The 13884-nt window shown below is 46.7% G+C and overlaps 1 protein-coding gene across 1 annotated transcript in view; it reads right to left on the reverse strand.

The window, feature by feature from the left end:
• The window catches only part of myo5b (myosin VB), a 281336-nt gene that overhangs the window by 179709 nt on the left and 87743 nt on the right, over positions 1-13884 (reverse strand). The window contains exons 3-4 of the mRNA XM_072252190.1: positions 13527-13698; positions 4143-4287 (exon numbers count right to left, since the gene is read on the reverse strand). Of these exons, the coding sequence (XP_072108291.1) occupies positions 4143-4287; positions 13527-13698 (317 nt within the window). The remainder of the gene's footprint in view (positions 1-4142; positions 4288-13526; positions 13699-13884) is intronic.

A 13884-nucleotide genomic window follows, 5' to 3' on the forward strand; every position in this document is an offset into this window, starting at 1 on the left:
AGAGTCAGTTCAGCACTCAGGAGAGTGCCGATGGCCTCAGGCCATAGCTGCAGAGTCAGTTCAGTGTTGGGTGGCAGCCTCCAGTCTCAAATACAGTCAGTTCAGTGTTGGGGTGACGGCCTCCGGTCTGAAATACAGTCAGTTCAGTGTTGGGGTGACGGCCTCCGGTCTGAAATACAGTCAGTTCAGTGTTGGGCTGACGGCCTCCGGTCTGAAATACAGTCAGTTCAGTGTTGGGCTGACGGCCTCCGGTCTCAAATACAGTCAGTTCAGTGTTGGGCTGACGGCCTCCGGTCTCAAATACAGTCAGTTCAGTGTTGGGCTGACGGCCTCCGGTCTCAAATACAGTCAGTTAGGTGTTGGGCTGACGGCCTCCGGTCTCAAATACAGTCAGTTAGGTGTTGGGCTGACGGCCTCCGGTCTCAAATACAGTCAGTTCAGTGTTGGGGTGACGGCCTCCAGTCTCATGCAGTCAGTTCAGTGTTGGGCTGAGTGCCAATAGCCTCAGGCTGCAGCTGCAGAACCAGTTCAGCGCTGGGGCGAGTGCTGATGGCTGCAGGCCAGAGCTGTGTAGTGAACCTCAGTTCTGGGGCGAATGCTGACGATTGACGGCCACAACAACGGAGTCAATTCAGCGCGAGGCAAGTAAAGCCTCACAGAGTAGTGAAGTGAACGCTAACAAGTATTCATTTCGAGATTCAGACACGATGTACATTGTCTGTATTTGGGAGGGAGGGGCAGAATGCAAAGGGAAGATACAATCATGCACTTGATACTCAGCAGTACCTTGAGCAGCTGAAACAACAAAAGAAAGTGCTTGTTCATTTCAAAGGTATTGAAAGCTGTTTTATTTTCTGATGATTAAGGCTTCTTGGCAAAAATCACAAATTCATCTGTGTGGAACAATTCAGTACCGACTACAACCTGCGGGATTTAATTGAATCTGAACCTATTCTATTGTTTCGTATTCTTTTCAAAACACTTCCCTTCTCCCAAATCACTCCGGCCTTTGGGCATTTCGTTCCCTCCTCCACTGAAATGAAAGATTTATGTCAAATTTACTGCCCACTAAAGCCTCCAGACAAATCACACTACAGCAGTTCATTACAGTTGATCTGTTCTAAACCACTATCTCATTGAATTTACCGTGCAGTTCTATACAAAATAAAGCTGCACTTCAAATTTAATCTTGCTGAACTACATCAGTGAAAGCAATAATCTTTAATAGACGTACATCTCAAACCATGCAAGCCATCACTACTTTGGCCCTAAAAGTTGGTGGACTGTAGCATACGTGTGCTGAGATTTAAAAGTTTCTGTAACCAAATGCAACTTCAAATTTCATCCGTAATCTGGACTAAAACCTTCACAAAACAGAACAGGAAAGAATAGAGGAGAGAAAAAAAAACACAACATATCAATTCAGTTACGAAAAAGGCACTCCAGAGGCTGTATTTCACCAGGAGTTTGAGGAAACTCGGTATGTCACCAATTACTCTTGTAAATTTCTACAGATGTACTCTGCAGAGCATTCTAACTGGTTGCATCACCGTCCGGTACGGAGGGGTCACTGCACAGGATCAGAAAAAGCTGCAATATTTTCAAACTCAAGCAGTTCCATCATGGAGACTAGCCTCGCCAGTATCGAGGACACCTTCAAAAGGCGGTGCTCAAAAAGGCAGCACCCAGCACCCAGGATATACCCTCTTGGCATTGCTATCATCAGGGAGACGATAAGACATAGGAGCAGAATTAGGCCATTCAGCCCATCGAGTCTGCTCCACCATTCCAGCACGGCTGATTCCGGATCCTACTCAACCCTATACACCTACCTTCTCACCATATCCTTTGATGCCCTGAACAATCAGGAAACGATCAACTTCTGCCTTAAATATACCCATGAACTTGGCCTCCACCGCAGTCTGTGGCAGAGCATTCCACAGATTCATCGTTCTCTGGCTAAAAAAATTCCTCCTCACCTCTGTTGTAAAAGATCACTCCTCAATTTTGAAGCTGTGCCCTCTAGTTCTGGATACCCCCACCATAGGAAATATCCTCTCCACATTTACCCTATTTAATTCTTTCAACATTTGGTAGGTTTCAATGAAATCCCCCTGCATTCTTCTAAATTCCAGTGAATACAGGCCAAAAGCTGCCAAACGCTCCTCATGTGTTAACCCTTTCATTCCCAAAATCATCCTTGTGAACCTCCTCTGGACTCTCCAATGACAACACATCCTTTCTGAGATATGGGGCCCAAAACTGTTGACAATACTCCAAGTGTGAACTGACTAGTGTCTTATAAAGCCTCAGCATTATCTCCTCGTTTTTATATTCTATTCCCCTCGAAATAAATGCCAACATTCTATTTGTCTTCTTTACCACAGACTCAACCTGTAAATTAACCTTCTGGGAGTCTTGCACAAGGACTTCTAAGTCACTCTGCATCGCTGATGTTTGAACTTTCTCTCCATTTAGATAATAGGCTGCACTATTGTTCCTTTTACCAAAATGCACTATCATGCATTTCCCAACACTGTATTCTATCTGCCACTTTTTTGCCCATTCTTCCCATTTGTCTAAGTCCTGTTTCAATCACGTTGCCTCCTCAGCACTACCTAACCCTCCACCTATTTTCGTATCACCCGCAAACTTTCCCCAAAGCCATCAGTTCCGTTCTCCAAGTCATTGACAAACAATATGAAAAGTAGCGGTCCCATTACTAACCCGAGGAACACCCGTAGTCACCGCAGCCAACCAGAAAAGGCCTCTTTTATTCCTACTTGCTGCCTCTCCTCTAACCACGTCAGTATCCTTCATGTAATGTGATATGGTTCATCTTGTTAAACAGCCTGTGTGGCACCTTATCAAATGCCTTCTGAAAGTCCAAGTAAATGACTTCCACAGCCTCTCCTTTGTCCACCCTGCTTGTTACTTCCTCGAAGAACTCTAACAGGTTTGTCAGGCAAGATTTCCCTTGGCAGAAACCATGCTGACTTTGACTTATTTGATCAGTAGTCTCCAAGTACCCTGAAACCTCATCCTAACTACTAGACTCAAACACTTTCCCAACCACTGGGGTTAGGCTAACTGACCTACAATTTCCTTTCTTTTGTCTTCCACCCTCCTTAAAGAGTGGAGTGACTTTTACAAATTTGTCAGAGGAGCCTGAAGACACACACTCAACATTTCAGGAAGTTTCTTCCCCTCCGCCATCAGATTTCTGAATGGACAATGGACCCATGTACACTACCTCAGTATTTTCTCTCCAGTAAGATTAATGGTGAGACCATAAGACATAGGCCCATCTTGTTCATGGCAAACCATTAATCTGCCTAGTCCCATTGATCTGCACCTGGACCATAGCCCTTCATATCCCTCCCATCCATGTTAACCAAATATCTCTTAAATGTTGAAATTGAACCTGCACCGCTTCTGCTGGTCAGAGTCAGAATCAGAATCAGGTTTATTAGCACCAGCACGTGACGTGAAATTTGTTAACTTAGCAGCAGCAGTTCAATGCAATACATAATTTAGCAGAGAGAGAGAGAGAAAAAATGAAATATAATAATAAATAAACAAGTAAATCAATTATGTATATTGAATAGATTATTTTTTAAAATGTGCAAAAACAGAAGTACTGTATATTAAAAAAGTGAGGTAGCGTCCAAAGCTTCAATGTCCATTTAAAAATCGGATGGCAGAGGGGAAGAAGCTGTTCCTGAAACGCTGAGTGTGTGCCTTCAGGCTTCTGTATCTCCTACCTGATTCCATCTCACTGTTCCCCTTAAACATCTCACCTTTCACCCCTTAGTTGTAGTGTCACCTAATCTCAGTGGATACGCCTCATAATTTTATATTCCTCTAACGTCTTATTTGCATCTTTCCTGCAGGTAGGTGACCAAAACTACACACAAAACTCCAAATCAGGCCTCACCAACATCTTATACAACCTCAACATAACATCCCATCTCCTGTAAATACTTTGATTTATGAAGGCCAATGTGCCAAAAAAATACAACAGAAAGAAATATGTTTACGGTTTTATGAGCATTTATCAGAAATTGAAATATGAAATATTATTATTGGTCTAGAAAGATTAATTCAGTAAATATCAGTAGATTACAGCCATGTCCACTCACCTGGCCATCTGCTTATATGCCTCTTCGGCCACGGCAAAGATATGGGGGTCCATGTCCCCCATATTTTGCCCACTGTACGCCTGAATGACATCCTCTCCATAAATCGGCAGCTGCTCATAAGGATTAATAGCGACCAAGACGATACCTAAAAAGACAGAATTGCCCCATGACATGTTGAAAATAGACACACTGATGTTTTCACATTGGTTATCTGCATTCTGGTGAGATAAAACAAGGCATTATGTTTTCTGGAAGGATCCAGAGAATGGAGGTGGTCACAGTGGGTGTAAAACTTAAATAACATTTTATTTACCACAGCAGATACGAAACACTGGGGGGACTCAGCAGGTTGAGCAGCAACTTTGGAAAAGAAACAAGTGTCAGCGTTTTGGGCCAAGACTTTTTTTCAGGACTGGAAAGGAAAAGGGGAAGATGCCAGAATAAGAAGGTGGAGGAGGGAGAGGACAAGCTAGAAGGTGATAGGAGAAGCCAGATAGGTGAAAGAGTTGGGGTATGAAGTAAGAAGCTGGGAGGTGATTGGTGGAGGATGTAAAGCGATGAAGATGAAGGAATCTGATAGGAGAGCAGAGTGGATCATGGCAGGAAGGGCAGGAGGGGGGCCACTAGGGGGAGCTGATAAGCAAATGAAGAGAAGAGAAGGGGTAAGAGGGGAGCCAGGAATTTACATTTACAGTAATGAGTTTTTTTTCCTCAGAAGGAACTCCATTGAATATACTTCTGTTTTACTCTTCCCTCGAACAGAAGAAAATGGTATAAATTTAATAAACTGTTTCAGCAAATTAATTTATTTGTTGATTTTCAGGGCCTAAATCAGATTAACATTTATTGTGCAGTATCTAGCAAGTTAACTCAGTATATTTGTATCAGATTTTGTTAAACTACACCCGTAGGAAACCTACGTGGTGACAAAGAGAACACAGAAACTCTTTCAGACTTTACATCACTCCATAGCGGCCAAAACTGAATCTCGACCAGCGATTGTTAGTGCTGTTGAGAGATGCGCAAGAACAAAGACGTCATCAATAAGCCATTGATGCCCAAAAGATAAAAACAACTGTTGTCCCATTTTCAACCTCCCTTTTCTCTCAAAGTCCTTGAACAGGGGGCTGCCTGCTTTACCATCAATAAAATGTCTCTCTCTGCCATAACTCTCCAGACAACCTGCACCACTCCACACCCTGCCTCAGTCCCCTTGTTATTGATCAATGTGTCTTTAGCTGGCTGTTCTAAGCCTCTCCATCTCTCTACCTGCATTCCAATGCTCATTAAGACATATTCATCTGACATTGCTGGTAGTCACCTGTCCCAATACCTCCAGAACATTACCTTGCAGAGCTGCAACTCAATCCCCTGACCAGAGAAGGCCAACACACTTCAAGCCTTCTTAACCCCCTGTGCTGTAGACTAGGCAGTGAGCTCCCTGCATATGAGAGACATCATCAACAACCCATGCCTGGGATGGCAAGGCCTCGGCTCTACAAACTTCCACTGACAGGGGAGAGCAAGTGCAAGGGACAGGTGTGGCATGGTCCAGGCACAGATGCGGAACTGTGAGGACAAAAGGCGGGTATTGAAGACAGTGGAGTCGGGGTCACAGGGTGCCTGGACGAAATAGGGTCTTCCTAAGCACAAGGTCACTTGGGCAGAGCTTCGGAGAATGGGGCCCTTCTGCATCCCTCTGCTCCTGCAGCGCGCGTATGACACTCTCCCTACACTATCACAGATGCACACGAGGGCTGAGAGAGGACCCCAGCTGCAAGCCTGGTGGTCAGCGGGGCTCACTGGAACGCATACTGTCAGGATGCAAAACAGCTTTAGCACAACGACGGTTTAGATGGCCTCACGACAAGGCCCTGCTGTCCCTTGCTGACACACTGGAGCAGGAGAGGTGTAAAAAGAGACCAGCTGGCAGGGAGACAAACAGAGCAGTCAATTTCATCAAGGAGAGGACCACGCCAATCATATCAAAGAGGCCTAAATCCAATCTGCTGCAAACTGCCACATCATGGGAGATGAGGGTCAATATGGGGAGGAGGTTGCAGTTCCTGTAGGTGGTGCAAACCACATTTCAACCAGACATGGTACTGTGGTCCACCAAAGACAGGAAAATCATCCTGGTGCAGCTCACAGTACCATGGGAGGAAGGATGTGAGGAGGCTCACGAGAGGAAGGCCTTGAAGTACCAGTCCTCAGTCCAGGAGAGCAGGGACGAAGGACGGCAGACATGGCTATTCCCCATGGAGATCGGCTGTAGAGGGTTCTGGGCAAGGTCGGTATGAAGGTTGCTGTCTGCACCAGACAGCAAGAAAAGAGCAAGAACCAAACAGCTCGCAGTATGGAGGAGGCAGAAAGACCCTCTTGCTGGATATGGAGCAGGTGAGAGGAGATGAGCTGGAGGTCAGGAGCAGATGGGCAGTGACTAGGCCACCACTGCTGACCTGCCAACTGGAGAGTGTAGTGGTTAAAGGTCAACGGTTGGGCACCACCTGACAACATCTGTCCCTAGCCAAAGGTCACGGTTACCTCATCAGGTAACTGAAGAAAGCACCCCTGGTGTATGATGCAAGTGACATCAGGTTCACCAGTGACCTCCAGGAAAGACTGGATGGCAACCTTGAAAGGTCAGTGTCATTGGAAAGACAGCTGACCTCCAGGACAGATTGGCACAGGCACACAAGGCTAACAACCTTGTGTGTAACACTTGCAAAAGGGCACCATACAGGTTATGGATAAACTAAATACGCAATACCCTCAGAGTTTCCCGAGAGGAGGGGAGGATGAAAGACTAAATAGGATGGACATAACGTCAGTGGCCGGGACTGGAAATATGACAATGAAGAGGCTCAAGCAAACAACACAAGCCGGGGCAGCATTCATTGCAAAGTGCCATTGCAGATAAATCTGTAAAACCATCAAAGGGCCGAAGATACACCAAAGCAGGTCCAGCTGCGGAACAAAGACAGCTCAAGTGCAACAAACAGAATCAACATCCAGTAGTCGATGGAGAACTCCAGCCAGAGAGCACCGAACAGAGCTGAAGATCTCTCCGCACCTGAGCCGCCCCCATGCCAAAGGAGAAACCAAGTGAGTGACCCCTCCGAGATCCTAATCCATTCATCAAGGAAAGAGAGGATCAGATGGCCTTGATCATCGGACAGTGTATCTTGGAAGCAGTTTGATGATGGCCTGGACTGCATCTTGGAAGCTACACTGGCAGGACCTGTTCATAGGAAAATCGACTCCCTCACAGCCATTATGTTCAACTTCACTAAAGAGCGATTCAGCCCAGTGGAGAAGAAAGAGGACCCTAAACCATCACAGCAACCAAACAGGAGGGAAAGAGAGATTCGCCACCTGAGAGGCAAAATAAAGACCATGAACAAACAATTCAAGAAGAGTTCACCTGATGAATAAGAAGGTGTCAAAGATCTAACCGGCAAACTGCAGGAACAACTGCACAAGCTCAGGAGGGTGGAGCAGCTGTGAAATTGATGCACCTTCAATTACTCCAAAAGACTGAAGTAGGGTAAGTACTGAAAGGCTTTTATTCGCAGTAAAATGTGACCTCCATCATGCTGAGTATCCGCCCCTGGACTGAGGAGGAGGAGCAGTGACACAATCACCTTTATTCAGGGGTCTGTGGGAGGAGCCACAGGGGCAGTCAGCAGAGGGGCGTGTCCAGACAGGTAACCCAGTTATAACACATATATATGGTTTACCACATTCACCCCTCCTTTTTTTTTTAAAAAGAGTCCCGCGGGGTGAAGTGACTGACAATATTACAAGAAGTATATTTACAGGTCAAGTCTATCAGGCAGTCGAGTCCGTCGCTGTGATCTACGTAGCACCAGCGACGGCGGTTGTGCTGGCTCCGGCCTGACTTGAGGTGCCAGCACGTTAGGCGTCGGTAATCCCTCGTGCGTGTGCGTCGCGCCCGGTATGCCACAGAAAGCGAAGAGGGAAGGAGAGCACAGCTTGTTAAAGACCCACTCAGGTTCACCAGGGCTCTTCTCAGTCGGTGAAAATCTGGCACCCTAGCCAGCTCAAAGCAGGACGTGGAATCACACAGCCATCCACGTAGGGATCAGGGACTAGAATTCAATCTAAATGCCCCCCACCCAAGAATCCCAGCAGCTGAAAATGTGTCAGAGCCCACGTGGCAGGAGGTCCAGGATATCATCAAAAGAGCAAAGACATCTGCCACCCCAGGACCAAGTAGTACAGCCTACAAGGTAGATAAGAAATGCCCAAACTCCTCCAGAAGTTGTGGAAGATAATGAGGAAGACTTGGACCAAAGGCTCTATCCCACCAAGCTGGAAAATGGCTGAAGGATGCTTTATTCCCAAGGAAGAAGATTCTTCTACAATCATCCAGTTTCGGGCAACCTCTCTCCTTAGCGTGGAGTGCAAGATATTCCTCTCGGTGCTTGCGAGAAGGCTGACCTCTGACTTAATGGAGGACCACTATATCACACATCCATCCAGGAAGGTGGCAGCCCAGGTTTCTCTGGGTGCCTTGAACACACCTCAAAAATCAGCCAATTTATCCACGAGGCCATGCAAGGGAAAGGTGACCTAACAGTCATCTGGTTAGATCTAGCCAATGTCTATGGATCAATTCCACAAGTCCCCATCCAAGTTGCCTTGGACCACTACCATATCCTGCCAATAACGCGAGGCATGATCACCAGCTATCTGGGAGGATTCAAGCTATGCTTCACTTCAGCCCACTTTACAACCAGGTGGCAAGACCTCCAAAATTCCAACGGGTTGTACCATCTCCCCCATCTTGTTTGTCATGGGTATGAACCTCGTCATATCAGCAGCAGCAGACGTAAGCCGAGGCGTGTTGGAGCCCAGCATCCGACAACCTGCAAAATGGGGGTTCATGCATGACATCGCAGTAATGACTGTAACCCATGTCCAAGCAAGATGGGTATTGGAAACCCTGGACATTGTAGCTACCTGGGCCAGGATGACCTTCAAGGCCAGAAAGTCCAGATGCATGGTGATCAAAAAGGGCAAGGTTACTAGCAGGTTCAGTCTTCAAGTATAGGGAGAAGCCATTCCATCCATAGAAGACAACCCAGTAAAGTGCTTTATAAAGTGGTTTAATGCAGCAATGACAGACATTTCTGCCTCTACAGTGTGGCACCAAGTTGCCTTTGGTCTTCCTCATTTTCTCTGCCCTTCAGGGGTCTAGTGAAGTGCTGTTTTGAAGATTGTGTTGGCCTCTTTTCCCATCACGTGCCCAATCCATCTCCAACATTTCCTCATGATGATTGTAGCCATGTCCTTGTTGCCACTGAAGAGGTAGGGTGTGGTTGGAGATCTTTCTTGGCCAGAAAATACAGGGGATCTTCTGAAAGCTCATGGTGTGGAATGATGGCAGTTTGGCAAGGTCGCTCTCTGTCATGCGTCAGTATTCTGACCTGTACAAGAGTATGGACAGAACACGGCTCAGGTACAGCTTCACCTTGGTGTGGACGCTATACTTGGTTGATCCTTATACGTTGCTCATTGATCCAAAGACGTTTCTAGTCATGATTGTTTTATAAGTGCTAATAGTCACAATTCTTTTATAAGCGTTAACAGAACAAAGAAATTTGAAAATATGGAGCCACAAAATTCTAGTAGTTAAGGACAGAGATCTAAAACACTAAATATGATGGGTTTGCATGCTCCGCCTTTCTTCTATCTCAAAGATAAGAAACATTTGATTGAAATTGGTAGATAAAAGTCTGCCAATCAGAGAGCCCCTACTTTCCAGAATGGTATAAAGAATTGTAGCCACTAGGGGACACACAAACAATTTTTATATGTATAAATTAAGTGCTAAACTGACAAGAAAGTAACAATTAAGCAGTCTAATCTAGTAAAGGAACATCCAGAAAGTCATCAGGCATGGAATCTGGGGAAACCTGGCTGTGTGGATTCAGAATTGGCTTGCTCACAGAAGGCAGAGGATGGCTGTAGATGGAGCGTATTCTGCCTGGAGGTCAGTGACCCACAGTGATCCAAAGGGATCTGTTCTGGGATACCTGCTGTTGATGATTTTTATAAATGTCTTGGATGAAGAAGTGGAAGTCTGCAGATGTCATGAAAGTTGAGTTATGGATAGTGGTATGGAAATGGACAGTGATATGCATATGGATAGTGGTATGGATATGGACAGTGGTATGGATATGGACAGTGGTATGGATATGGATAATGGTATGGATATGGACAGTGGTATGGATATGGATAATGGTATGGACAGTGGGAAGGAGGGAGGAGAAGATGGTGGCGCGACGTAGCGCGCGCAGCCGTTCCAAATGATATCGTATTTGTGAAGTAGGATGCCGTGCACAATCCTGATTTGATAGAGACAGCCGTGAGAAGCGCGGAGGAATATCTGGAGAAACATCTGAAATGCCTGCTTCGCTGCCACTGCTACTGTGCGATTGAGAATCTCTGGAGGGGAAGGCCCCAAATCCTCGGCCTTGCCTATTGCCGGGGCCGGGGTCGAAGCACTTGGCAGAGATGGTGCTTGGTGCTCGGTGTCGGGAGGTGGTCGGAGGCTCGGAGTTTTCGGACGGGCTCAGAGTCGGACTGTGGTCGGATGCTTCCGGGATGCTGCATCGGCAAGTTTGCGGTGCTGGAGGTTTACCGTCTGCGTGAGATGATGGGACTTTTGAGAGACTTCGAGACTGTACCGTACCTATTGTCTGTTCTTATCAAATTACGGAATTGCTTTGCACTGTTGTAACCATATGTTATAATTATGTGGTTTTTGTCAGTTTTTCAGTCTTAGTTTGTCATGTGTTTCTGTGATATCATTCTGGAAAAACATTGTATCATTTCTTAACGCATGCATTACTAAATGACAATAAAAGAGGGCTGTGTGTCCTCATAATCTAATCTAATATGGATAGTGCTTTGGATATGGATAGTGGTATGGATATGGATAGTGGTATGGATATGGATAGTGGTATGGATATGGATGGTGGTATAGAGGGTAGTCAGACCATAAGACCATAAGGTATAGCAGCAGGTGTGGTCACCATGGGATATTGATTGGGCAGAGCTGGGGTGAGAAGGAGCAGATGAAGTTCAATATAGAAAAGTGATTCACTTTGGAAGGTTGAACTTTAAGATCGAGTACAAGGTTAATAGGATTCTTAGCAAAGTTAAAAGTAAATTTATTATTAAAGTACATACATGTCACGATATATAGCCCTGAGATTCATTTTCTTGCAGGCATACTCAATGAATCCAATAACTATAATAGAATCAATGAAAGCCTGCACCAACAGTGTGGAAAAACAGAGGGATCTTGGGGTCCATGTCCATAGATTTCTCAAAGTTGCCACAAAAATGCATAGGGTGGTTAAGACGGTGCATGGTGTGTTGACCTTCTCTGGTCAGGGGATTGAGTTGCAGCTCTGCAAGGTAATGTTCTGGAGGTATTGGGACAGGTGACTGCCAGCAATGTCAGATGAGTAGGTCTTAATGAGCACTGGAATGGAGGCAGAGAGATGGCGAAGCTCGGCACAGCTGAAGACACACTGACCAGTAACGGGGGAACAAATATGGAAGCCCTTGAGGCAGACCGGGGACTGGTGCAGGCAGCCTGGAGAGTTATGGCAGAGAGAGGTTCACCACGAAAAGGAGGTGAAGGCTTTGGAGGAACTTTCAAAACCTGAGATCAGGAGATTGCTTAACAGTGAGCCAGTGATGGGCAGTGTAGTGGCGATGAGTGTTGTTGAGAGTTAGGGCACTGGCAATACTATTTTATTTATTTAGTTAGAGAAACAGCATGGTAACAGGCCCATCAGGCCCAGTGACACCACACCGGACAATTACACTCCTGTGACCACTAACCTACGAACTCGTACTCCTTTGGAATGTGGGAGGACACCAGGGCACCCAGAGGAAACACACATAGTCACAGCAGGATGTACAAACTCCTTACAGACAGTGGCGGGAATTGAACCTGAGTTGCTGGTGCTGTGATAGCCTTACGCTTGCTTGCATCATATACCAGGGTGCTCTCTACAGTTGCCTGATGAGGTAACCATGGCCTTTGGCCAGGAGCAGATGTTCTCAGGTGCTACCCAACTTCCGACCCTTAACCTCTACACTCTCCAGTTGGCAGGTCAGCAGTGGTGGCCAAGTCTCTGCCCATCTGCTCCTGACTTCCAGCTCAATTCCTTCTGCTCGCTCCATATCCAGCAAGACGCCCTCTCTGCTTCCTCCCTGATCTTGCGAGATGCTTGGTTCTTGCTCTTTTCATCAAGGCCCAGTGCAGACAGCAACCTCCATACCAACCTTGCCGGGAACCCTCGACAGCTGATATCCTTGAGGAATAACCATACCTGCCGTCCTTTGTCCCTGCACTCCTGGACTAAGGACTGGTACTTCAGGGGCTTCCTCTCATGAGCCTCCTCACATCCTTCCTCCCGTGGTGCTGTGAGCTCCACCAGGATGATTTTCCTGTCTTCGGTGGACCACAGTACAATGTCTGGTTGAAGTGCGGTTTGCACCACTTACAGGGACTGCAACCTCCTCCCCATATCGACCCTCATCTCCCATGATTTGGCAATTTGCAGCAGATTGGATTTAGGCCTCTTTGATATGACTGGTGTGGCCTCTCCTTGATGAAAATGGATGCCCTGTTTGTCTCTCTACCAGCTGGTCTCTTTTTACACCTCTGCCACTCTGGTGTGTCAGCAAGGGACAGGAGGACCTGTTGTGACACCACTTAAACCATCCTTGTGTTAAAGCTGTTTTGCATCTTGACAGTACATGTTCCAGTGAGCCCCGCTAACTACCAGGCGTGCAGCTGGGGTCCTCTCTCAGCCCCCATGCATGCAGCTGTGATGGTGTTGGGAGAGTGCCATACACGGACCGCAGGAGCAAAGAATTGCGGAAGGGCTCCAGTCTCCAAAGCTCTGCCCAAGTGATTCTGTACTTGGGAAGATCCAATTTTGTCCAGGCGCCCTGTGACCCCCAACTCCACTGCCTTCGATAACCACCTTTCATCCTCGCGGTTCTGTACCTCTGCCTGGATGACGTCCCACCTACCCCTTCCACTTGCACTCCACCGTCATTGGAAGCCAGCTGAACTGAGGCTTTGCCGTCCCAGGCATGGGTTGTCAATGATGTCTCTCAACTGTGGGAAGCTCAGATTCATATACAGCACATCCACTACATGACCTTCTCAGCCCAGCTCTAGATCTGTCAGTAACCCATTGTAACCTGCAGCAACCTTCTACACCATCCACAACTCCGCCAGCCTTCATGTTCCCCCAGTGGCGGCTTTTAGCAACAGGATGACCTCACTGATATCGCATCAGTTCCAGATCACATTCGTTTACTCACCACAGTAGGTGTATATGGCATTGGATTCAAGGAAGCGGACCTTCAGATTGTGGAGCACCGCAGGCTCATGGAGATAACTGAGCGCAGTCAGGTCATTCTCACCGACAAGTATATCTGGATTACGGAGGAAAGGCAGCTGATTTGCCTTCGAATTGACAGGATGCTCGAGAGGCTGCAGTAAATCAGAGAATCACAAGAAGGAAAAAAGTCAGATTTAGTAAACTCTCATCAGTGAGGAGGTTATATAGCATCCACGCCAGGATCACCAGACTCAAAAACAGTTACTTTCCCACGCAGTGAGGCTAATCACCACTTCCACCCACTAACTCACCCCTCCACACCCCCAACCACCACTACT

The sequence above is a fragment of the Mobula birostris genome, chromosome 3, assembly GCF_030028105.1.
Source record: "Mobula birostris isolate sMobBir1 chromosome 3, sMobBir1.hap1, whole genome shotgun sequence".
NCBI classification, from domain to species: domain Eukaryota; kingdom Metazoa; phylum Chordata; class Chondrichthyes; order Myliobatiformes; family Myliobatidae; genus Mobula; species Mobula birostris.